General features: G+C 36.0%; 1 protein-coding gene and 1 pseudogene across 50 annotated transcripts in view; one reads left to right on the forward strand and one right to left on the reverse strand.

Moving 5' to 3' along the window:
• PTK2 (protein tyrosine kinase 2) overlaps positions 1 to 26,047 on the forward strand; it is a 266,149-nt gene that overhangs the window by 51,777 nt on the left and 188,325 nt on the right. For 23 of the 50 annotated variants that reach the window (XM_069466821.1, XM_069466823.1, XM_069466828.1 and 20 more), the window contains exon 2: positions 121 to 209. The exons of 26 other annotated variants lie outside the window; for them this stretch is intronic. Coding sequence is in view for 1 of the 24 variants with exons in the window: in XM_069466820.1 (XP_069322921.1) it covers positions 5,278 to 5,377 (100 nt within the window). In the remaining 23 variants the exon portion in view is untranslated. Of the gene's footprint in view, positions 1 to 120; positions 210 to 5,058; positions 5,378 to 26,047 lie in introns of all 50 variants that reach the window. One more of the 50 variants, XM_069466820.1, reaches the window with a different exon arrangement.
• LOC138381882 (COX assembly mitochondrial protein 2 homolog pseudogene) lies at positions 15,903 to 16,244 on the reverse strand (annotated as a pseudogene).

A 26,047-nucleotide genomic window follows, 5' to 3' on the forward strand; every position in this document is an offset into this window, starting at 1 on the left:
TGCTGTTTTGTGGCTGGCACATAGTCAGTACTCAATAAGTGATAGGTATTGCTACTGTCCTCATTTCACAGATGAAGCTGTGGTTCAGGATGGTGAAATGATTCTCTCTTTGTCTCACAGGTAGAACTGGGGCACCTCTGCATCTTCCAGTTACAAATTCGGTGCCTGCCTCAGCTTCCCCAGAGCTCCTCAAGAGTAACGGAAGGGAGGTATAGTAATTGTTATAAAACTTTGCAAGGAAAGTGAATAATACCAATACTGTCACCTTTTGGAATTGGTTGTATTTTGAGACCTATTGTCTGTCTGTCTTCACAAGGTGATTATATCCCTTACTGTAACTAATGTTTCTTTAATCTTTACCAAGTCTTAATTTTTGTTGATAGACTAAAATTTTTGAAAAGTCACATGTTTTTGTGGTGGAAACAGACAGGATAATAAAAGTGATAATTAGTAATCTTAACAGAAGTAAGCTAAGTATAGGATACCTAACATTTGAAAGTTAGGGTATGTTGTAATTATCACTTGCTAATATTATGGAGGAACCATATGGTAAAAGTGCTGAAGTTATTTAAATCTGTAACTCCTGATTAAACATAAAAGAGATAAGAGAAGATAAATTTAGACATATACCGTATAACATGAATAATATTTTCTTTTACATTCCTTCTCTTGACTGACTTAAAGGCATTTACCAGTGCTTTACTTTTCCAAGAAGTACTGCCTTGATGATTGGTATTCCTTAATGGAAGCAAACAAATAAAACCATGATAACTATACTAGAAATGTGAAAGTCAAACCTGTATTTTTGTAGACTGCTTTTGGTGACGTGTACAAGCTGCTTGTTTCTTAATAGTTCATTCCTGGTGACCTCCTCATTTAAGGCCAGGTTTTTGTGGGTCAGCCAGATTGGACAAAAGTGTACATCATACGAAGGGGTTTGGAGTTCCCTTTTCTGCTTACTGATCTTGCTCGTAGCATTGTTTGCTAGCCTAATGATTTTTATCTCATCTCAAGTACTATTTTCATTTTTGCTCTACTGAAATTTGCACTGGAAATTCTAATAGTATCAGAGTACAATTGTGTGATTCATTTTTTATGTGGGATGGGGAGAGGCAGTCTGTAAGATATTCCTAGACTTTATGTCAGTTTTTCTTTGCCATTCTCATATTCTTGAAAAAGCAAGGTTTTTATAATGCTTATTTAATGTATTCATTCAATAAATATTTATCAAGCCTCTGTACTGTGCTAAGATCTGGAGGTGAAGCAGTGCTCGGTATGTAGGCATCCATGTTGTCACTGACATCTAGAATATCTACATACCCTCTCTGTGGCCATGGCCTCAAAGAAAACAGAAATTTCTCTGTGCCATCTTTGCCTTACCTAGAGATCATAGGAGGCTGTAGGGAATATGACCTACACATGTTCCTTTACATACAGAATAGAAAATTCCCTCCTGTTATAGAGCTTGCACTGTAGTGGAGGCAGCCAGAGAATAAACTTAATGTATAAATAAATCAAGAGGTATTTTAGAAGGTGTAAGTGCTGTGGGAAAAAATGAAGCAGGTAAGTGGATGGGTAGTGCAGGCTTAGATGTGGTGGTCAGGATAGGCCTCGACCAGGCGCCATTTTGAGCAAAGACTTGGCAGAGGAAAGGGAGCAAGCCATGTGGATAACTGGGGGCAAGAGCGCCCCACTAAGAAGGACAGGCCATGCAGAGTCCCTGAGTCAGGGAGAGAACTGCAAGAAGGGCAGCATGGTTGGAGCTGAGGAGATCCGGGGATGTGAAGAGATGAGGCCGAGACCAAGGTGGTGTTAGCAGAGAAGAGCTGTGTCACACAGGGCCTTGCAGACCATTCTGTGTAGGTAGGTGAGTTTTGGGCAGAGGAGTGAAATGGTGAGATTGATGTTTTGAAAGGATCAGTGAAGGGTGGTGGGTCAGAGACCAGGTAGGAGGCCTTCAGGCATCCTGGGCCTGGGGTGAGGCAGGAAACGTAATGAGCAGTACAGATTTTGGCTTTATTTTGAAGGTGAAGTTAATGGGTTTTGCCGACAGATTGCATTGAAGCAAGAGACAGAGAAGTCATGGGTGACTAAGGTTTTAGGTCTCAACAAACATGCGGTAATATCTTTCTTATAAATGTTAATTAAGAGTTTACTTGTTAAGTAGGACTTACCAGAGTTGCTTTTAACTATGCTGATACTCAGAGTCTGATTTAAATATTACAGAACATTTTAATGAATGGTGGCTTTTATATTAGCATATAGAATTTTATAAATAAGAGAACATAGAAGACTGCTTACTTTTTTCATGTATGTTGCCATTAACTATAGGTTATTTCTGTTCTTTTCATGATGTCACAGCTTTAGGAATTTAAAAGCATAATTTGTCTTTAATATTTAACAGGAGGAAAATAAGTAATTATATCACCAAACTAGCTGGTACTTCACTTCATTTTTCAGCTGTTTGACCTTAGGCAAGTTGCTTGACTTCTCTGAACTACGTTTTCCTCTTCTGTGAAAACAAGGAAGTAGCTACTTCATTGGGATTGTGTTATGGATTAAATGCAATTATTTTATATATAACTAGTTACAGTTGCTCAGTAAAAGGTACAGGTTATTATTGGCAGTGTCACCTTCATCTTCTTCAGCACTTTCTTCTCAGTGGCCTGGATTGGTTCCCAACCTTTCCATAGCTGCTTCTATAGTCTGAGCTCTACTTAGTCACCTCGGTCTCTGGCTTGTAAGAATTTATATTCTTTCATATCTTATCTTTCCATATTCTCAGGATGTTGTACATCAGGAGATAAGGATATTTGGATATTGAAATAAGTTATAAATTAGTTGGAGGGGTAGGAGAGAAAAGCCCCATCCACAGGTTACTTTAAAGTCAACAGCTAGGCTCATCCCTCTCCCTCATCCTCCAGTCACTTTTCCCAAGTTTGTCCTCTGTCACTGCAACTGCATGAGCTCCAGCCACCACCACTCCTTGCTTGCACCACTTTCCTTTCTGCTCAGCTGGTTGGTGCTATGGTTTGAAGACCCTGGCATCATAGATGAGGATGTGGGCTTGGTGACTCCTGTGCCTCTTACTAGTCATAGGACCCTGTCCTTTATTGGTGTTCTTATCTTTAACACATTGCCACACTAGAAAAAAAAATTTTCCTTGGAGCCACAGTATTTTATTATAAAAATAGAATAAAAACTTCAAAAACAAAATGATCCTTTCTATTTTAATGAAAAATTTGTTGTTTTTTATTGTTTTCTGTGTGTGAGTTATATGCAACTTGAAAAACAGTTCACGTGGCTCCCAAGGAGAAGAGACGTGTGAGTCACATATACTTCATGAGCCCTAGGCTCAAAACTACTGTGAGTTAAATACAACTTACATGGCAGTTAATGTGTTAAAGGAGGTGTGATAGTACTAAGTTTGCTTAGATGTGAAAATTAGATGTAATCAGTATTTAGTGTATAGAATATAGCAGGTGACTAGTCTTTACTAGTCACCTAGTTAATAATAGCTTTTATTTTTTAACTTTTGAGAGTCATAACTCCAAGATGGACTCACAGTTTGCTTAGATTATTTGTACAGTCTATTAGTTGATGGCTCAGATTAAACCCCAAGCCATTCTCATGGGAGTAAGTCAGATAATATGTGCTTATGGATGTGCTTTTATCCTTCCCATCGTGGCAGTGATCCTTTATGGTCCTGGTCTCTCCTTGATGATAGTAGAAACTGGGGATATTTTTCATGCATTCTAATCAATCAATTTGCCTGTTTCTTCTATTCTTTCTCTAGCTTACTTGCTTATATTTTTCTGGAGCCCCTTTCTTCCCATTGTTGCCTTGGGTTAGAGTTCATGCTGGTGAATGATGTGTTTTTACTGGAGCATAGAAGAGGTCACTTGAACTCTGGCTGCTATTAGGAGCCTGAAAGTAAACCTGAAGACAAAACCATCATCCAGAGTAGCATGTTAGAAATGACACCACTGTCCTGGGGCATCAGTGTACACAAATATACCCCTTGTTCTCCTCAGCTTGTGTTCGGCTCTTGTTTTCAGAAGTTAGTGGATTCAAAAACAGAGCCTCAGTCATTTTCACAGTTTAAAGTATTTGATTTTGGATTAATTTATAGAATTGTATTACTAACAAAATTACCATATATTAGGAAAGCTAAAACTGTATAGAGCTTCAGTTTGTATTATGTATGCTCAAAGAACAAAGGTACCAGGAGCCTGGTTACTTACTGTCTTACTGCTAAAGTGGAATGTGTTCAAATAGCTAAATTTTCGAGATGACCTTGACTATCTCACAGTTTGAATGGAAAAACCCAGTAGCTTTGTATTAAAAAAAGTTGCTAGTACAGATTGTAAGGGTATTTTTCTGCCCTACTTTTTCAGTATGAATTTATTACTCACTTATATTTTGAAGCTAAAAAGAGAAATCATGCATCTTGGATCCCTCAGTATTTCCTAAGCTAATTTTAAAGATTTTGGCTACCTCAAATTATTGTTTTTGTGTTTTCTAGATAGTTTTATAAATTTATAAACTTATATGAAAGCATAAATCAGGAAAAATATTTTACTGCAAAAATATTTGGGTTCCTACAAACATAATTATTTACCAACTTGTTTTTAATGTTGATCAGGATTTTTTTCCCAAAATTATTCCTATTTCATGAAGGTAATTTATTTTAACCTTAAGGTCAGAATTAGGCTGGTCAAATGACAAAGACATGACTTTGAAAACAAAAATGGTTTGAGGAGCCATCTATAGACATGATCTGGGTCAGACTTGATTTGCAGCTTACTCAATTTTAGAATCTGCTGTCAGTTTTGTAAACAGAAGTCTGCTGAATGAATTGAACAGAAGGGTGAGATTAGCATATTAATAAGGTACTGGCTACTGGCCTTCTTTTTCTCCTCCCTCTTCTCCCTCCTTTTCTTTCCTTTCTCTCACTTTCCCTGAATGAATCTAGGAACACAGACCCACGGGGTCACATTACTAGTTGGCTTCATTCTGTTCAGTAGCTTAATCTGGCCAGGATGGTCTGTGTTTCAGATTGCGGAAGCATGAGAAGATTCTGTAACTGAGAGGCATTCTTCAAGCTGCTGGAAAATATTACAGAAGGAACACCTCCCAAATTTTGCTTCAAGCTCTGAAAAAAGGAGCACACAGGGGAAGCTTAGTCTTACTTGTGGATCGAAGCAAATACTATCGGAGCGATGAACTGGGACTTTGTGTGCGGACTCCTGGCTTGATCTTTATAGGATTGGGTGTATGTTGTTGGAACTGGCAGGCCAAGAGGCCCTGAAACCAGCAGGTGCCATCTGTATGGAGAAAAGCGGCTGTAGTCCATTTCCAATGTGTTGGGCTAAAGGTATAAATAACTTAAAAATCTGTTCAGTTTTTATTTTATATAAATTCATGCTTTTGCATTAAAAAAGTAGATAAGAATTTTTCAGAATTTATTTCAAAAGATTTACAGTTAAATTTGAGGAAAAACAGAATTTGGTGTGGTATGGGTTTGCAACTATTGCATACAACCAATTAGATAGTTTTTCATATAGTAAGTACAAATATTTTTATGGAAATGCATTTTAAGTGAGTTAAACTATCTTTTTAATGCTCTGTCCCATGTCTCTTAAAAGTTTTAATTTTTCTTTCAGTTAAGACACCTGTATTCTGTGATATAGAAGTTTAAATAGGACTGTAGAAAATAAGAGTAACAGAGATTTTTTTTATTTTAAAAATTAGTTTTCTTTACTCACTGTAAAGATTGTATATTTAATTTGAAACTTCATATTATTGTGAGGTGGCCTTATCACTAAGGATCAGGAATACTGTGAATAAACAATTTTGTACTTTAATGTTGTTAGGGTTTTCACTGAAGGAAAACTATAAAATAGGGCATTTTCATTGTAACATTCAAGATAGTCTTTGGAAGGCATAGTTAGAAGTTAAAAATGCTATATAATTTCTGCATGACTAAAACCAAATAAATTGAGCTATTTTGCTCAAAGTAGTAGTGAATGTTTAACTTAGGAGTTAAAGTTCTTAATGAAAAATTTAATAAAAATATTGTTATTTCAAATATATTTAAATATCATGTTAATCCACTTAGGAAGGACTTTTGAAAGGAGGCACCTACACTGGGTAAAAAAACTGCAGTTTTATAAGTGGTAGTATAGACTGATTCAATTTAATTTTTAGGGTAAAAATTTCAGTACCACCAGGATATTGATGTGTTAGCAGCAAACAACAGTTTCACCATTAAATTGATTTTCATTTATCTAGTTGTCATTGTCTTTATTAATTCTTTCCTAGGCTTTTGAACATTTATAAAACACGTTAAAATTGTTTTAGTAACATGGTATCTGAACAAAGCGCTTGTCACTATTATAAAATTAGATTTTTAGAGTAAGAATTTTGCCAAGTTAAATTCCAGGTTGTGAATTTTAAAGCACATTAGGTATGGGAACTTTTTAAAATTACGATTTCTCAGCATCAGGACTGTATTATAGTATAAATGAGCGTGATCAGTAATGAGTACTCAGAGGCAAAGAGTTCTATACTTTCTGAAAATTTTTGGTTTTCCTAGACTTGCTGGGGTTCGCTTGCATAATGCCACTTCCATTGTGTGATAGCTGTCTGTTAGCATTGATCATTAACGATAAGGATCTCTGATTTCCCTCACAAGGTCTAAGCTAGATTCAGATCCACAAATCCAGTAGCAATGGGATATTAAATTATCAGCTACTAGATTTCTTTTTATTCAAAGTGACCTTAGAAATGTGAACTTGGGAAGAAAAGAGAGATTGTAGTGTTTTTGTTCACTCCAAAACAATTGATTGAAGCCACTTATTTTTCAATTGCATTTGCTGGCTGTCAGAGCAAATTAGAGCTATTTTTAACTGAAATATGCATTTATGATAGAGGTGGGGGTTGGGTGAGAGAGAGCAAACCTCAAAAGTATAGAAGATGGAAAAAATAGGGACAGCATCGAGGGTCAAAATCCATTTCATTTGGAGAGCTGGAGCAAGCCATCTCCTGGAATGAATGGTCTTGCTTTTGGATGGTTCAAAAGGAGGTTCTGACAGCACAGAATGTTATCCTGTGCCCTTCTCTGGGCTGAGCACACTGCTTCCACTGTGCTCACCTAGTACACAGCTGTCTCAGTAAAATTCCTTTCTGCCTCCTCGTTTTACTCTTGTATCAGGACAGGAAGGCAGGAAACCTGTTTTTATGCTGGTTAATTTTTCTTATGTGATAAACACAAAGATGTTGATGTAGAAGAATTGGCTGAATTAGTTATTTTCAAGTACAAAAGTTACAACTTGCAGATAAAGACAAAGTAAAAAGCCCAAATCCAAAGAATATACAAATCTCTATCTGCAGTTGGACATTCTAAACCACACATTTGATTTTATCAATCACGTTAACCTCAAAAACATAGCAGTGTCCCAATTTAAGACAAAAAATACCAGCATAAGCTAAAAATAATAGAGTGGAAATATATTTGTATACTTTGAACTGAAACCTTTAAGATATCCTTAAAACACTCTGAAGTCTTTTCTATAACAAAGTTTATTGTAGTATTGAATTTGGTATAAAGAATCTACCTTAGATCCTAGCCAAGGAAGGTTATATTTTAAAGTATTTAAAAAGGACCTTGTTATAACATGCGTTCACCTATATCATGATTTCTGATCTTAAAGACAGTTTTAATTCAGAATATTAAATTAAATGTAAATGTTCACAATGTGTCAGGTTGCAAGGCTGTTGAGTGCAGACACCCTTTTGGGGGAGTTCTTTGATTATATGAGTATGTACATTATTTGATTTTTTTGGAAGGCTAGGAAAGATAAAAGAGGTGTCAGATTTGGTTGTTAGGGTATGTTGATTTCTTCTGTTTCAGTAGTAGATTGAGATTGAATATATTAATAGTATTTAATAATATTTGTGTAATTCTGGATCCTGTGGTTAAAGTGATGCTCATTCTGTATTAGTATGTTAAATACCACCCATCCATCCATCTGTCTTTGCAGATAGCTCTCTGCACAGCCCATCTTCTTTTATGTGTTTCAGATTTTAATGGGCAACTATTCCTTGATATCTACTTTTGTGTTTTTCATAAGCATCTGATACTTTGCCTCTTAATTGCTGCCCCTGAATCTTCCCTCTTTTAATAAGGAATGTACCCCTATCCACTCAGCTGTTCACATATTCAGTGCCTCTTTGGTACCTCCTTTTATGTATAACGAATCCATCTTTCTTTCTTTTTTTTTTTTCCCTCAGAGACAGGGTCTCACTTTGTTGTCTAGGCTGCAGTGCAGTGTTCTCATCATAGCTCACTACAGCCTCCACTCCTGGGCTCAAGTGATCCTCCCACCTCAGCTTCCCAAGTAGCTGGGACTACAGGCATGCTTCACTATACTGGGCTGGTTTATTTTTTGTATCACTGTGTTGCACAGGCTGGTCTCTAACTCCTGGCCTCAAGCAATCCTCTTTATTCAGCCTCCTAACCATCTTTTTATGCTGATGATTCTACCTCCAAAATATGTCTTGATTTTCTCGATTTCTCTCCCTTTCTGTTATGTCCACTCTGGTCATGTTACCCTCTTCTCTTTCTGGGCTATAGGAATAGCCTCCTTCCTGTCTGCTCTTCCTGTTTCCACACATGGCTCATCCTTCATGTATCTTCCAGAGTGATTTTGTAAAAACACAAATCTCATGTTACATTCCTGCTTAAAACTCTTCAGTGTCTTCTCATTAGACTTGGATAAAACCCCACATCTTTAACAGGGTCTACAAAGTCTCACCTATCTGGTCTCTTCTTTCATTCTCCAACTTTGGGCCATTGTCCTCTTACCCATTAACAGTGCAGTTATTTTTGCTTTTTCAGTGCCTCAGACACCCAAAATTCTTCCTCTCAGGCCTTCTGCACCCGTTGTTGCCTCTTCCTGGAACCATCATCTCTGCATTCTCTGGCTAGCCAACTGCTGCTTATCTTTTAGGTCTCAGCTTAAGTGAGCTCTCATTCCTCTCAGTCTGTACCAGCTTTTCTCTGATGTTCTTCCTGTATCCTTTTCTTCTGGTCTTGCACAGCATTTACTGATCTGTCATATATTTTACTAGTTTGATTTCTCTCTTCCACTAGACTGTAAACTTAACATAGTCAAGGATGATGTCAGGTTTTTCTTCCTGCTTGACAGATAGTTGGCACAAATGGTCATGACTTTAATGAATTCATTATTTTATTTTATTTTATTTTATTTTTTTTTGAGACAAGAGTCTCACTCTGTTGCCCAGGCTAGAGTGAGTGCCGTGGCGTTAGCCTAGCTCACAGCAACCTCAAACTCCTGAGCTCAAGCGATCCTCCTGTCTCAGCCTCCCGAGTAGCTGGGACTATAGGCATGCACCACCATGCCCGGCTAATTTTTTCTATATATATTTTTAGCTGTCCATATAATTTCTTTCTATTTTTAGTAGAGATGGGGTCTCGCTCTTGCTCAGGCTGGTCTCGAACTCCTGAGCTCAAACGATCCGCCCACCTCGGCCTCCCAGAGTGCTAGAATTACAGGCGTGAGCCACTGCGCCCGGCCATGAATTCATTATTTTAATGAATGAATAAATTCTATTATATATAGTGTTAGGTTTGATGATTTTTAAAGGCTCTTTCAGAGCTAAAATCATGTGATTAATGTATATATTGTTTTGTAAGCAAATCTAGTTTTAGAATCACTGAACTGTCAGAAAAAAGCTTCTATATCAAAATTCTGGCCGTTCTGATTTCATTGTGTTTGAGTTTTGCTTTTCTTCTTAGGGTAAAAGTTGTATATGCAGGGTTTAACATGGCACTTTGCCCGATGGCATTTTAAAAGAGAGCTATGCGTCTTACAATAACAGCTAAAACTTACTCAGCACATACTGTGTGTCTTGCACTGTTCTGAACATTACACATGCACACAAACACATATTATCCCATTTAATTCTCACAGAAGCCCTCTGAGATAGGAATTACTATCATTCCCATTTTACAGATGAGATAATTAAGGCACTGAGAAATTAAGTAACTTGGCAATGGTTTGCTCAGCTAATTAAAGGCACAGTCCAGTTCTGAACAGTGGGAAGCTGACTCTAGTGCCTGTATTCTTAATCATTACACACACATTCTTAATCTACACACACCCAAATGGGAAAATGATAGGGTCATAACAGAATTTGATCGTTATTTTGTGTAATTTTTCCATGTTGATATAAGAACCATACCGTCTACTTTGAGATATTTTTCTTTGGTCACCATTCATTCATTCCACAAATACTTAATGAGCACTTAGTATGATATGTGCCAGACCAAGTGTATTTGGCATATGCCAGTGAGTAAAAGACAAAGATTCCTACTCCCTGATGGAGTCAGTCTTCTAGTGAAGGGAAACAGTGAAAGATAAAAATAAGTAAATTAGTGTGGTAGAAGGTGCTAAATGTTCCAGTGAGGATGAGGTCAGATGACAATCTAGGCAGGCTGCATTGTAACAGCGCATTTTATTGAAGACTACCTGAAGGAAACGAAGGAGTTAGCCACATAGGTATCTGGGAGAAAAAAATTCCAGGCATATTGTGTCAGCAGAGCAAAGGCTCTCGGTGGGGAGAATGGCTCTGTGGCCAGAACAGAGCGAGTGAGGGGATGTGGTTCTCTTTCTGAATCTTTCTTGTCTATCGGGTTGCTCTTTTACCAGAAACACAGGCGTGGTATAAAATAATACCAAAAATAAGCCATAATTTGGAGATCATTTTAATCCACATTCCTTAAAAATAGTTCATTGAGAGGTGTGACTTGGCCTTTGAATATCTTCTCTTAGGAAAACTCATGCTTCATTCTGGTTCTCTTAGCAGATGGGTCTTTGCTTCTGGTATCTTAGCAGAGAGACTATGGTGAACTCTCCCTTCTCATTTCTATTTTGAGTATCAGTAACATTAACTCCCTCACCCACAAATGTAGCGGTATTAATATTGCTTTATCTCATATTTTTTCACTTGTCCCTATTATTAGTACTTTGAAGAAGAAGAGGCTGGTCATTTTCTCCAATTTTTTCCCCTCTTTCTGTATTTTAGAGCTTTTACTTGGATGCCTGGTTTTTGCTCAGATATGACCTGTCAATGAGAAAGGATAACCAAGTGCCCCAGTTTGTGTTTAGTGTCCCAGTATTCCATCCTTTTAGCACCCCCTCCAACACCATAAGAGTCCTGATTTGGACAGTAAATTATATGGAAACCTAAAGTGTGTCCTTCTTTGACCACTGTATTTAGAATAGAACCATCCTTCTGCCATCACCATATTCCTCATCTGTTCTCTCTTATCTTTCTTTTTTGCACTTACCACCTTCTAACATACTATATAGTTGACCTACTTGTTCAGATTGTTTGCTTTCCCTCAGTGAAGTGTACACCCCATGAGGCAAGGAACCCATCTGTCCTGCTCATTGCTGCGTTACCAGTGCCTGACATGTAGTAGACTCTTCCACTGAGAGGATGAATGAATGAAGTCATCTTGTCTGCTTGGAGCAACAGAGGTGTTTAAGTCAATTAGAAGCAAATGAGAGGGTGATGGAGATTTTTGTAGAAATTAACACTTGAGTTCTTTCTAGTGCTTTAATGGTTAGTGACACTTATTTTTTTTGGTGGGGAGAAATTCACAAGTCTTGATTTCAAATTCATCTATAATTATTTAAACTACAAGGAATTTACTGGAAATTCAACAGTTTTCTGTATTTCTTTATCAGTTTTCAGTTACAGAAAATAACATTAAAACAATTATCACTGAATATTTTCATTTTGTACTTAAGTAATATTTGCATAATTTTATAATTTTTTTATTTGTAACTCACATAATTTTATATTTGGGTTTGGGTGTATATTACCTTTAACTAGAAAAGTAAACTAATATACATATGTATTTTATTTTACACTTTTTTTCCTGAAAAGTTGTATAAAATGAGTCATTTTAAATGTTTCATAAAAGTTTGTTGAAAAGAAACCAATGGTAATAAATTTTTTGAGTAAAAAGATAGTTTAACCTTTGGTTCGTTTTGTGTTCGTAACCTATGGTTCATTTTCCATGTCCTTATACTCATAGATCTTGGTTAATTTTTTGTCACATGTTCGCAGTACTCAGTTGAATTTGTAGGCTTATGGATAGGATGGATGTCTCAGTAGTTACAGCATTTTATAGAGTTGTGTTAATTTTTTTCTTTTCTTTTTTTTTTTTTTTAATTGGAGCTCTGTTGAATCTATGGATCAATTTAAGAGAATTGACCTATGAACAATGTTGAGACTTCTGATTCAAGAACATTTTGTATTGATCCAGTTATTATATTTAGATCTTCTTTGATTTCTCTTAGCAACGTGTTGTAGACCTTAGTGTGAAGGTCTTGATGTTTCTGATGAGATTATAAATGATATTTTGTGGTTTTTAAGTTTAATTTTCCACTTTTTAAGGCCTAGTATATAGAAATAGGTGTTCTTGTTAGTATATCTTATGATCTTACTGTACATTCACTTTTTAGTTCTGTGGTTTATTTGAGTAAGTAGAAAATCAAAAGAAATCTATAATCATGTAATCTGCAAATAAACACTGTTTTCCTTTCTGATCTTTATATTTTTTATCTGTTTTTGCCTTGACTAGGACCTATATAATGTTATATATGTTAGCTTTAGTTTTGTCTAGTTTTTGTTTTTGTAGCTATCCTTTATCAAATAGAAAGTTTTCTTTAAATTCTTAGTTTTCTGAGAGATTTTCTTTTTCTTTTTTTTATCATGAGAGGTTGTTGAATTTTCTCATACGCATTTTCAGCATCTATTGAATTGATTATGTGGATTTTTCTCTTTTATTTTTTATAATGTGATGAGTTATGTTTTGAATGGTAAACCTGCCTTGCATTCCTGGGATAAGTCCTCTTGCATTCCTGGGATAAGTCCTCTTGCATTCCTGGGATAAATCCCGCTTGATCATGATGTATTATATTGTTTTTGTATCACTAGATTCAATGTGTTAATATTTTGTTTAGATTATTTATGTCTGTGTTCATGAGGGATATCAGTTTGTAATTTTTTTCTTGTAATTATTTTGTCAGATTTTCATATCAAGTTATTGGTAGTCTCATAAAACAAGTTAGGAAGTGTTCCCTTTTTATGTTTCTATTCATATGATTATGTAAAATTTAAGAAAAACATTAATCTGTAGTGATAGTTATAGAAGTAATAGTTCCTTTTGGTGGGTTGGTATTCATTAGAAAGAGACATGAAGATAAATTATTGGTGTAAATGTTCTGTATCTTGGTTTAGGTGGTAATCGTAAAGGTGGAGATATAAATATACGTACACGTGTGTGGGTATGTATGTATTTAGTCATTGAGCTATTAAGATTTGTATATTTTACAAATTATACTTTGATAAATAGCTATTAAAGTCAGACTATAAATTCATCTCCTATTTAACATTACATTTCTGAAAATCAGGCATCGTTCTGTTTTGCAAAGGGAAAATTATATACATCACCAGAAAACATTAAAACAGTTTCCTCAAACCCAGTGAAAAGATTATATAGAAACAAAATCTAAAATGTAAGATTTAAAATGCTTAAAACATTATTTCCTGATTATCAGACAGTATGGTTAACAGTTGTGTATGGAAAATGTGCATGCTATTCACTAAACGTTACAGTGTATAATAAAGCAATACACCATTAAATAAATTTGCCAGAAAAAAATGCAGACAAAAACTTACAATGAAAAAGAAGGTAATTTCCTATAATCATGAAGTGAGAAGGAGAAGTGAGGTTTGAAGAGTTGAGGAAGGCGGCCAAAAGAGCTTGAAGCAGTCATTCTGACTGGTGTGGGGATGGGGCAGATGGTTTTGGTGAGGATGGGGCAATTCAGGTGGAGCAGTTACAGAGATGCTCAATCATTTCATGGGACTGTAGAGGTGGGAAGATTTGATCAAGTTCTTTCAATGATTGGTGCTTTAGCTAGAAAAATTGCAAACTGGAGCTTTGTTTGCATTACCATATTTACATTCTCAATTTTTCGGTATGGTGCTATAAGAGGTATTAGGGTATTTATGGAAAAAATACTTTGGTAGTCACTTTCAAGGGTAGGGGCCCCCGAGTTTTCTGACACTTGGCCTGCTTTTCAAGAGACCCTACAAATTTAGTCATACAAATTTTACTTGGATTGTAACTTGAGACTTTGCCATACATACTTTTGTTCAAAATTTTAACATTTGGGGGATATGAATGTAAGTTTGCTTTATGTTTATTTTGTCCAAAAAATGTTATATTGAGAGATATGTGTTGTCTGTAATATTTTTTAACAAAGGGAAGAAACCAGGACCTTGATAAGTAGGGAGACGGGTTAGTGATGCCAGCATGATGTATTTCCCTCAAGGTCTTTTGTTAACTTGTATTTTTTTTTTTAAAGAAACAAAATACTATCGCTTCTTGGCCTTTTAGCTAAGATTGGGTATCGTAAGAAACAAAATACTGTTAGAATATCATATCTATTAATAACTGTTTTATGACAAAAATTTTACTGTTTTGTGAAGTTGACACAATCACTGAGGTGACAATCCCAGACTGTTGTATATTCCTCTTGTTTAAACTTTTATGTATGTTCATGATGGGATGGTATCTGGGTGGTATATTTTCAGTTTAGAAAAATACTTTTTGTTTTATAGGACCAGGTTTAGGAAAAAATTCTAAATGAACATTTGTGTTTAATTTGGTTCTTGGATTAATACATTTCAAGTATACCAGATGTTATCATAGTAAGAATAATAATTTGTTTCCTCTCTGACAAGAATTCATAAAAATAAGAGGTGTAACAGGAAAGATGCTGTTTAGGACTAAGATGGGATTTGTGAAGTATAATTAAATGGAAGGGTGATTTTAGACAGTAATCCTACTTTGAACTCTCCACTTTTTGGCCTAGAAAGAATTGAGTTCATCCTTCTATGACAACTACTGTCATTAATTGAATGCTAACTTTGTTTCATATATCTTGCTAATGAGCATTTTACATTTGTTTACTATTTTCTCAATTTACAGAGGAGGTATTATTACTTCCATTTTACAGATAAAGAACCTGTATAGTAGCTTAAGAGTCATGTGATTGTAAGTGGGGAGCTAGGCACAGTTTGTAACATTATTAAACAGCAGGTTTGCTCCTTAATCAAGATCTTGTTCAGTTGTCACTGCCTATAAAGCTTTCCATGAGACATACTTCTGTAAAATTTTCAACCTTCCATTGTAGACTCAGGTATTATATTGGGCTTGTTGTTTTAAAGGTTTGTTTCTGGGATTTAGGTGAAGTTTTAGCTACCCTGTAATCTATAGGGTGTCTTGTCCGTAGAAAGTAAATAGTGGCTCAATGTAGAGATAATTTAGTCTTGATATTCTGAGGGGATATACCTAACCATTTAAAGTCTTCAAAGCCATAACAGTTGAAATGTGGTTGTAATAAATTATTTGTTTTCCCTGTTGTGGTTTGCATATACAGCTTTAAAAGTTTTATTATGGAAAATTTCTGCTAAAACATGGTATATTGAATGCATTCTTATACTCAGAATTGAGGATTCAGACCTTCTTGTCTTGTGAGCAGCCTTCACCACAGTGAATTCCAAATCAGTCCAATCAATCTCTGCATATTAGGAAAATCACTTTTTAAGTTTAAATAAAATATTTTCTTGAGGGAGGTAAGTAACTCATGTGTTCACTGGTTGTAGACAAAGGGAAGAAACAGTAGAAGTCAGGTTTGTCGGATAGTACTAAAGGTTTTGTCAAACAGATATTCAGACTCCAGGGTTTTCGTATTTCTCCATGGTTTAATTTCTCATGGGTCACTTTCCGTTCAAAGGATTCTGGAGACCAAATAAAATAGTATTCTTTCAGCTGTCAACCAAGAGTCCTTAGGTCTTCTTTCAGCTGAGGCATTCAGTGAAAATAGAATTTGTTTTTCAGATTCCTCTGGAGGGTTAAAAAAATCTCTTTCACATTGCATTGCCCTGCTCCCTGCTCTTGGTCCTCTTTTTTCATATACACTCATTCTTTAAGCATTCTCTCATTTCCTAATCAAGATCTTTGCAATGACCAAAAAACTTCAGAATGTTGTTATTTTTGTGACATTTCTAAGGAAATTAATCAAGATGTTACGTTTTTCAGTGTGCAAGTGTGGAGATACGTGAGGATGCATCTTTAGGAAGTCATCACAGCAGTGCCACCTGAGGCTGACATCAAGGAAGACGCCCAGCCTAGAGGCTGGCTGCCTGGGAGCCAAGACAGGTTGCTCCACAGGCTGTGAACATTTGGGCAGGCTCCAGGAAAATCATGCCTTAACTCCACAGAGAGTCTTTGCAATTATGCTGTTTTGATTTTGTAAAATGTGCCCCCTTAAAAGAGAAGGTGCCCATGGGAGTATTTTCCCAATGATAAATTTACTTCTGAGGAAGATAAGATTCAATTATAGCTATGAAATTTTAATTATTTTTAAAAGACTTCAAGAGCCCAAATCAAAATATCTGAGTCATTATATGTGCTCCTTGGCCACTTCCCCCCATCAGATTGGGATAGACCAAGGCTTTCTCTTTCCAGAGGAAACTTCTAGGAGTCCATGCTTCTTGCTTCCCCCACCCTTCTTCACTGTGGGCATGAAGTGCCACCTTCATTCCAGCACAAGTTTGGGCATTTAGGCATGGAACAGGTATCAAATGGAAATAATTCTTGTACTTTCTGCTCATTCCCTTTCCCCAAGCAGACAGTATCTCCCCTGTTGTCTTCCTTATTTCAACAGAATGGTATCATTTTCCCAGTCAGTGGTCCAGCCAGAAAAATGGCTGGTGACTTTCCCTTAAGTTTATGCAATTTTTTAGTCCCTGTCCTCTTGACTTTTTCATAGCTCTCAAATCTTTCTACTTCTTAGGCCGCAGTTAATCTATCTGGATCATAACAAAAGCTTTCAAACTTTGAGTGCTTCCTGGGTGCACATCCTAACACCAGCCAGACTCCTCACCTGCCTCTGGAGCTGGTCCTTGTCCTGCTTTCCTGCTATTCAAATTAAAGCCTCATTGGCTTTTGTGTTTTCTCCCTGGATCACTCTCACCTACACCAATAACCATATCTTTTGTTGGGTATAACTTTTGCTTGTTTTTATTTATCTTAGATTAGAACTCATATTCTGTAGGAATCCTTTCCTGAACATGCCCCAACTCTGGGCTATACCTCTTCTCTTCCCAGCCTTGCCCCCTAGCACTGTGTCTCTTGATCTTTCTTAAGAGTGCTGTAGGGTCAGGGAATGTTTTCTCTTTATCACTCTGTCCTGATGGCCTAGAAGAGCATCTTATACATCATCGACTCTAACATGTTGTCTGGGGAGAGGGGAGTGGGAAGCATGAATTAGTAGGTGGAAAGTAAATAAATATGATAAAGGAAATTGTAATATAGCTTTGTAGTTTTGATACAGTTGACCCAGTGCTATGGTTCCCACACTTGTCATTTGCACATGGATCACCCACTGAGCTTGTTGAAGTAGATTCTGATTCAGTAAGTTTGTGGTGGGACTCTAGGTTCTGCCTTTCTCACAGGCTCCCACATGGTTACTGTGCTGCTGGTTTGTGGACCATACTTGGAGTAGCATGTATCTAGTATGAGGTAAAAGAAAACACAGACTTTATAGCCAACACATGTAGGTTTTATTAGCTGTGGAAACTTGGGTAAGTCACTTGACCTCTCAATGCCTCAGTGTCCTTACTTGTAAATGAGGTTACTGATAGGACTTATCACATAGGGTTAGTGTATGGATCAAATGAATTAATAGAATCTTGCCACATACATGCCTAGTAAACAAGTGTTTGGTGTGTAATCATTGGCGTCATCATTGTTATATTACATAGCATTTTATAGATCTCATTGTACCTATACTTGTTTACATGGTTAATTCTTGTGATGGTCCTGTGGAATCAATGATATAACTACATTGTTGGTGAATTCAAAAATAGAGAGTCACGCTAAATGATGTGTTGAAATGTTAACAGTGAATATTTGTGGAGCTGGATTTAAATCCAGTCCTCTTGGCTCATATCTCAATGTACGACACCAGCTACTCCAAACTTAAGTTTTAAAAAACTAATTGCTAGAAGATAGTTTTAAGAGACTTCTAGCATGTTAAGATGATGATCAAAGACTACTAAATACTTGGAAGCTATTTTTTCACTATGAACCAGTATATAAAACTAATTTAAGGAACTGACGAATCCAGATGCCCAAATGTTCAAGCGGTGCTCCATGGATCATTTTGGAACTTTTTCTCTGCGTGACTTGCCTGGCATATCCTAGTTGACCTGCCCTTTTCTCATTGGATTCTGTTTGGGTTGCTCTTTCTGTCCTGAAGTCCAGAAATTTCATCCCGGCAATAAGTAAGATGGAGTCTCCCTGTGTTGCCCAGTCTGGTCTCAAATTCCTGGCCTCAAGCTGTCCTTCCACCTTGGCCTCCCAAAGTGCTGGGAAACCACCACACCTCATTGTGGTTTTAATTTGCATTTCCCTGATAGTGTTGTTGAGCATTTTTTCATATACCTGTTGACCATTTGTATGTCTTCTTTTGAGAAATATCTTTTCAGCTCTTTTGCCTATTTTTAAATTGGAATATTGTGGGTTTTTTTGCTGTTGAGTTCCTTGTATATTTTGGTTATTAATCCCTTGTTGGATGGATAGTTTGCATGTATTTTCTCCCATTTTATAGGTTTTCTCTTCACTTTGTTGATTCCTTGCTGTGAAGAAGCTTTTTAATGTGATGTAATCTTATTTGTCTATTTTTGATTTATTTTTGCTTTTTTTACCTGTGTTTTTTTGGAGTTTTACCCAAAAAGTCTTTGCCCAGCCCAGTGTCCCATAGCATTTCCCCAGTGTTTTCTTTTAGTAGTTTCTTAGTTTCAGGTCTTATATTTATAAGTCTATAATCCATTTCGAGTTGATTTTTGTATATGCTGAAAGATGGGGTCTAAAAGATTGTCCTTTCCCCAATGTATATTCTTGGCACTTTTGTTGAAAATGAGTTGGCTGTAAGAATGTGGATTCATTTCTGGATTCTCTGTTCTGTTCCATTGGTCTGTGTGTCTGTTTTTATGCCAGTACCATGCTGACTTGGTTACGGTAGCTTTGTAGCATAATTTAAAATCGGGCAGTGTAATGCCTCCAGCTTTCTTCTTTTTACTCAAGTTTGCTTTAGCTATTGAGAGTCTTTTGTTGGTTCCATATGAATTTTAGGATTTTTTTTTTATTTCTATGAAGAATGTCATTGGTATTTTGATAGGGATTGCGTTGAATCTATAGATCACTTCAGGTAGCATAGACATTTTAACAATATTAATTTTTCTAATCCATGAGCATGGAATATCTTTCCATTTTTTTGTATGCCCTCATGAGTTGCTTTCACCAGTGTTTTATAGTTTTCCTTTTATAGATCTTTCCCTTCTTTGGTTAAATTTATTCCTAGGTATTTTTTTTTTTTTTTTTGGTAGCAATTGTAAATGAGATTGCTTTCTTTTCATAGTGATTGCTGTTAGTGTATAGAAATGCTTCTGATTTTTGTATGTTGATGTTGTATCCTATAATTTTACTGAATTTGCTTATCAGTTCTAATAGATTTTTGGTGGAGTCTTTAGGTTATTCCAAATATAAGATCATGTCATCTACAAACAAGGCTAATTTGACTTCTTCTTTTACAATTTGTATGTCTTTTATTTATTTCTTCTTGCCCAACTGCTCTGGCTAGGACTTCCAGTACTATATTGAATAGAAGTGGTGAAAGTGGTCATCTTATTCTTGTTCTAGGTCTTATTGGATAGGCTTTCAATTTTTCTCTGTTCAGTATGATAATCAGTTTGGGTTTGTCTTATACGGCCTTTATTGTGTTGAGGTATGTTTTCTTCTATACCCAGTTTATTGAGAGTTTTTATTATGAAGGGATATTGAATTTTATCAGGCGCTTTTTAGCATCTATTAAAATGATTATATGGTGTTTGTCCTTGATTCTTTTGCTCTCTTCCTTTCCCATTAAAAATGTTGACTTCAGCTCAAAGCTGACCCCAGGCTGTGGGTCTTTGGTCCCTTTCTTGGGCTGCTTGAGCTTCCTTATAACATAGTGGCTGGGTTCCAAAAAACAAAGGGAATCTTGGTCACCTTTTTCCAGTTATTTTTCTTTTGGTATCACCTTTGTGACCTAGCCTAGGAAGTCTCTTAGCCAGGGTCAGAAGTTCACTCAGATTCAAGGGAGGCGAGTGCATACTCCACCTCTTAATAGGAGAGTATCGCAGTCACATTAGATGAAGAGCATATTGAACATTTAAGCAATTCTATGTTAGCTTCTCTGTCTAGTAAAATCATTTTAGGAAATTATGAGAAAATAAATCCAAGCCTTAAAGTCCAGAATTAGGGAGAAGACAACTTTTACACCAGTCTAGTTTGTTTAAGGATTCACTTGAGGAGTATTACCCAAATTCTTAAAACTCTTCAAGTTTCTTTACGTCTTAATTTCTTTTAATTTAGCTGTATCGATTTTCATTTCTTTGCTTATTCCTCATGGTCTAGCAACCAGCTACTCTTCTTCCAACACTCTCCCACCCCTTTTACTGCTTCAGCAAATGTCTCAGGTTTTATTAAAGGGCCAGCATACTTAAGCATAATGAGGTCGTTCTCTTTGTGGGATCTTAGTATTTACAGTGATTATAAATGACGGAATTTTGGAGTAAGGAATAAGGTGTTTATAATGCTTCTTGCATTTTTCTCCCTCTTTTGTATGTGCTGTTTTATGTAGCATTTATATCAGAGTGCAGGTTGAGTTTATTAACACCGTGTTTCCTCACATCTTGACTTGAGATTGCCTACTTCTTTCAAGAGAAAAAGCTAGGGACTAAGAACCCTTGAGGTGCTTCCTGTGTTAATTAAAGGGAGACTTGAAGTTGTGGACAACTCAGCAGCAGTCACCGACCACCATTCCCATTCCAGTGTCGTTCGAACTGTTTTCCTAGTGATTGAAGCCAGACAGTCTGGCTGAGAAGTTAGAGCTATTCAGTGCCAGGACTCAGTAAAGGGTGGTCAGCAGATTCTAGTGTTGGTGCTGCAACTCCTAGGACAAGGTAAGGATGGAAATTTAGCGTAAGCGTCTTGAAACCTTTGTAGCAATTAGACGGTCATTTTATGTTTATTGACTCAAGTGATAGAAATAATTTTGTATTTGGCTTTTGTATGTCTTTTTTTAAAGTTTATTTTTCTAGAAGTTCCTTTCCATTGTATTTTTACAAAAGTATTGGTCTGTGACAGGTTGGAAATTAAAACAAAACTGGTCCTTCATCACAGCTAGTTTGAGGCATACTGGTCTAACCCATGTAAAAACAGTTTCAGGTTTTAAAATCTATTTCCTCTTCTTTGATAATTTTTTAAAAAGATAATCTGTGGTGTACAAAAATAGCAGATCGCTATGAATGGTTAATCTTGAAAAGTTCTAAAAACTATAATTGGCCACAGATACAGAAGGACTACAGTGATAAATAGAGCCCTGTAAAAGACTACCGTTCTGTGGTCAGAAGGGTAAAAGGCTTTTTTTCCTTTAGAGACACACCACAGAGAATTAATTGGCCATCTCAGTTGTTCAACTTTAGCTAGGGGCCAGAAACAAATACAGAACCCCACAAACAACACAGAGACCTCTGTTAATTGGTTGAAACAGAATAGTCAATGTAGCAGAAAGCAACTCTTGGGACTTCTCATTCATAGTTGAGGCCATTCCTCCAACTGACTAACCCATGGTGACTGCCCAAAGAGGTGACCCAGATGCCAGGATCTCAGAATCCTCAAGACCAACAGAAAGACAAACATGAAGACACATGAATGCCCCCCAACAGGGGACTTGTGTGGTTGTTAATAAAATCAGGCACAGAACGACCTGGAGGGAGTTGAGGAAGGCTTGATATGTTGTCTGTTTTAGAACTGATAGCACAAATAGGATAAAGCAGATAGAGAATGAAACTGTAAAACAATCACATTCTATCATGGAAAACTTCAGTCTGGTAACATTGTAACAAGGGTTTATCTTTTAAAAAATGTTTTGGCTTACTTTTTGAAGACATATGAAGGATTTCACTATTGGTTTTGGGGCCACAGAGGTATATTTGGATTGTGTCATATTTTGGTTTAACTTCTCCCCTGACATGCTCAATATTGTAATAGTATTTTTTCATTGGTAGTATATCTTCTGACCACCCTTGAGATGCAGTGTTTCTTTTGTTTTTTTTTCCTGGGAAGCAGTTGGTACTATGCTTTATTTAGTTGTCTTCACTATCCAGTTTGGGGTGCAAAAGAGATAGCTAAAAGAAGTAGTTGAATTTGTTTGATCGAGCAACCTTGCTAAATTTTTTTTTTTTTTTTGAGACAGAGTCTTGATCTGTTGTGCAGACTGGGGTGCAGTGGTGCAATCAGAGCTCACTGCAACCTCCAGTTCCCAGACTCAAGCAATCCTCCTCGCTTACTCCCAAGTAGCTGGGACTACAGAAGTGTACCACCCACCACACCTAGCTAATTTTTTTTTTTTTTTTTTTTTGAAGAGACAAGGTCTTGCAATGTTGCCCAGGCTGGTCTTGAACTTCTGGGCTCCAATGATCCTCGTGCCTCAGCCTCCCAAAGTGCTAGAATTACAGGTGTGAGCCACCACACCTGGCTGCTAAATTCATTTATCAATTCAGATAGTTTATCTGTAGATTCTTTTAGGTTTTCTTTATGTATAATCTGTTCAAAATGACAGTTTTACATACATAGCCTGTAAATAATAGTTTTATTTTTCCTTTCCAATCCTTATGTCTTATTTCCTTTATTATTATTATTAATATTATTATTTGCCTATGGCACTTGGCAGTGACTTCCAGAACAATGTCCTACAGAAGTGGTAATGGTGGGCATCTGTGTCTTATTTCTTGTCTTTGGAGGGGGAGGTTTTTTCCACCGGTATTTAAATTCTGTGTAGATAACTCTTCATCAGATTAAGGAAATTTCTTCCTATTTCTAGTTTGCTAAGAGTTTTTATCATGAATGGTTGGTAAACTTTATCAGATTTTTTTTTTTTGCATGTATTGAGATAACTTTGGCTCTTCTCCTTTCTGAAAATGTGAATTACATTGATTGCTTTTTTAATGTATAACTACCTTTGCATTCCTAGAATAAACTCCTTTTGGTTGTGACATATTATTATTTTTAAATATTGCTGAATTAAATTTGCTAAAAATTTTGTAGGATTTTTGTGTCTGTATTTATAAGAAAGAATGACGTGTATCCTTTCTTGTATTGTCCTTATCAGGTTTTGATATCATTACAGAGTGTCTCAAAAGTCTCCATACAAAGGAACAATGTTGTAATGAATATTTTGTAAATAAAGGTATATTTAGCTACAATTTGCCATTTTCCCTATGTATGGTGACTTTTGGGACACCCTGTATTTTATTGGTCTCATAAAACAAGTTGGGAAATGTTTCATATTTGTTCTCTGGAAGAATTTCTATAAGATTGTTACTTCTCTCTTTATTGGAAGAATTCAAATAATTCCTTTGTGGGAAGAACTTTAATTATAGATTGATTGTTTTTAATGTCATAGAATAGGTCTATATCAATTTTATATTTGTTTCAGTTTTGCTAAGTTGTGTTTTGCAAGGAATTGTGTTTATCAAATCTTTAAAATCATTGGCATGAAATTATTCATATTCTGTTATTAATGTATAAAGTCTCATCTCTTATCACATTACTGTTCTTATCTGTTCTTTATTCTTGATATTGCTAGATTCTTTTTCCTCTTTTTATTCTTGATTAGTCTTACTAGAATCATACTAATTTTATTCTTTCAGAAAAAAATAACTTGATTTTGTTCTGTTTCTAAATTGTCCTGTTAGATATGCATACTTAGATGATTGATTTTCAATCTTCATTTCTAATACACACTTTTAAATGTATAGATTTTAATGTAAGCACAGCTCTGTCTGCATTCAGAGTTTTGGAATTTCTTTTCACTGTATCATTCAATTCAAAATGCTTTCAGTTCCTTTTTGACTGATGGGTTACTTGAAATATATTGCTTGATTTTCAGACAATGGAGGATTTTTTAGTTATTTTATAATTGTTGTCTAGCCTAATGCTAAACACAGAATATACTCTGAATAATTTTTGATATTTCTTTGATATTTATTGAATCTTGCTTTTTAACTCAGCATATGACCAATATTAGAAAATAGTTGATGTGCACTTGCAATGATTATGTGTTACCCTATTGCGTATAGTGTCAATTTCTATTAATATGTTACTTAAATCGAGTTTTTTAATTGTGCTGTTCAGGTCTTCTGTGTGGTACCAAAAGTTAGAAGGATATACTCAAGTATACTCAGAAGTGTCATCCCATACCACAGCCCCCATTCCTTCTTGGTCCGCCATTCCTTCTTGGCCCCTTCCATCTTGGTCTTACCTCCCCCATGTGTAACCAGTATCACTGATCTCCCATTTCTACTTTGTGGGGTTATTTTGCACATATGAGCAGACAAATTTATATTTTCTTATTTCTCCCTTTTATGCAAAGGATATACTATGGCTATCCTTTGCACTTTGGGTTTTGAACTTAACAATATGTTCTGGAAATCGTAACTATAAAGATCTTGTATTTTACTTTTATTTTTCTACCAACAGATTGACGGTACTGCATTATGGGAATGTACCATAGTTTATTCAGTTACTCTCCCATATATGGGCATTTTAGGCGTTTCCCAATACGTTGCAAGGCTGTAGTGAATAATCTTATGCACATGTATTTTCATATTGTTGTAAATAATGTCTTAGCTCAGGCTGCTAGGACAAAATATATAAACTAGGTGGCTTATAAACAATAGAAACTTACTTCTCACAGTTCTGGAGGATGGAAGTCCTAGATCAGGGTGCCAGCATGGTTGAGTTCTGGGGAGGGCCCTCTTCCAGGTTGCAGACTGCTCACTTACATCCTCCAGCATATCACTGGAGAGCAGAGAGGAAGCCAGCTCTCTTGTGACTCATATAAGAGCACTGATCCCATTCATAAGGGTCATAATCCCTTATGACCTCATCTAATCCTAATTACCTCCCAAAGACCCCCACAGACACACCTTGTGATGCTGTAACATTGAGGAGAGGGTATCAACATGTGAATTTTGGGAGGACACAAGTATTGGGTCTATAACAGTGTATTTTTGGCATAAATTCCTAGAAACAACATTGCTGGGTGAGTAGGTGAAGGCACATGTAGTTTTGTTAGGTGTTGCCAAATTCACCTTCATAAAAATTGTACCAGTTTGCATTCCCACCAGCAATGTATGAGAGTGCCTCTTTCTTCACACCCTTGCCAACAGAGTACTGCTATTTGTTTTTTAAAATATCATTTGACAGTTTATATGTTTACATTTTTATTGAGGAAAAATTCCCATAATTTAAAATTCACCATTTTAACTACTTCAAAATGTACAATTGAGTATTTTTTTAGTATATTCACAATGTTGTATAATCATCACTGCTGCCTAATTCTAGAACATTTCCATCATCCCCAACAGAAACTCCTTACCTATTAGCAGTTATTCCCAACTCTACCCTTCTACTTTATGTGTCTGTTGGTTTGCATATTCTAGACATTTCATGTGAGGAGAATCATACCATTTGTGGTCTTTTATGTCTGTCGTCTTTGACTTAGTGTAATGTTTTTGAGGTTTATTCACGTTGTAGCATGTGTCAGTACTTCCCTTTTTGCAGAACAATATTTCATTGTTAGGTATACTATGTTTTGTTTATCCATTCACCCATAGATGGACATTTGGATTTATTTTCACTTTTTTACTATTATGAATATTGCTGCTGTGAACATTCACATGCAAATTTTTATTTGGATGTATATTTTTGGTTCTCTTGGATATATACCCACGAGTGGAATTGTTGTGTCATATGGTAACT

The sequence above is a fragment of the Eulemur rufifrons genome, chromosome 3 (genome assembly GCF_041146395.1).
Source record: "Eulemur rufifrons isolate Redbay chromosome 3, OSU_ERuf_1, whole genome shotgun sequence".
Lineage (NCBI taxonomy): Eukaryota > Metazoa > Chordata > Mammalia > Primates > Lemuridae > Eulemur > Eulemur rufifrons.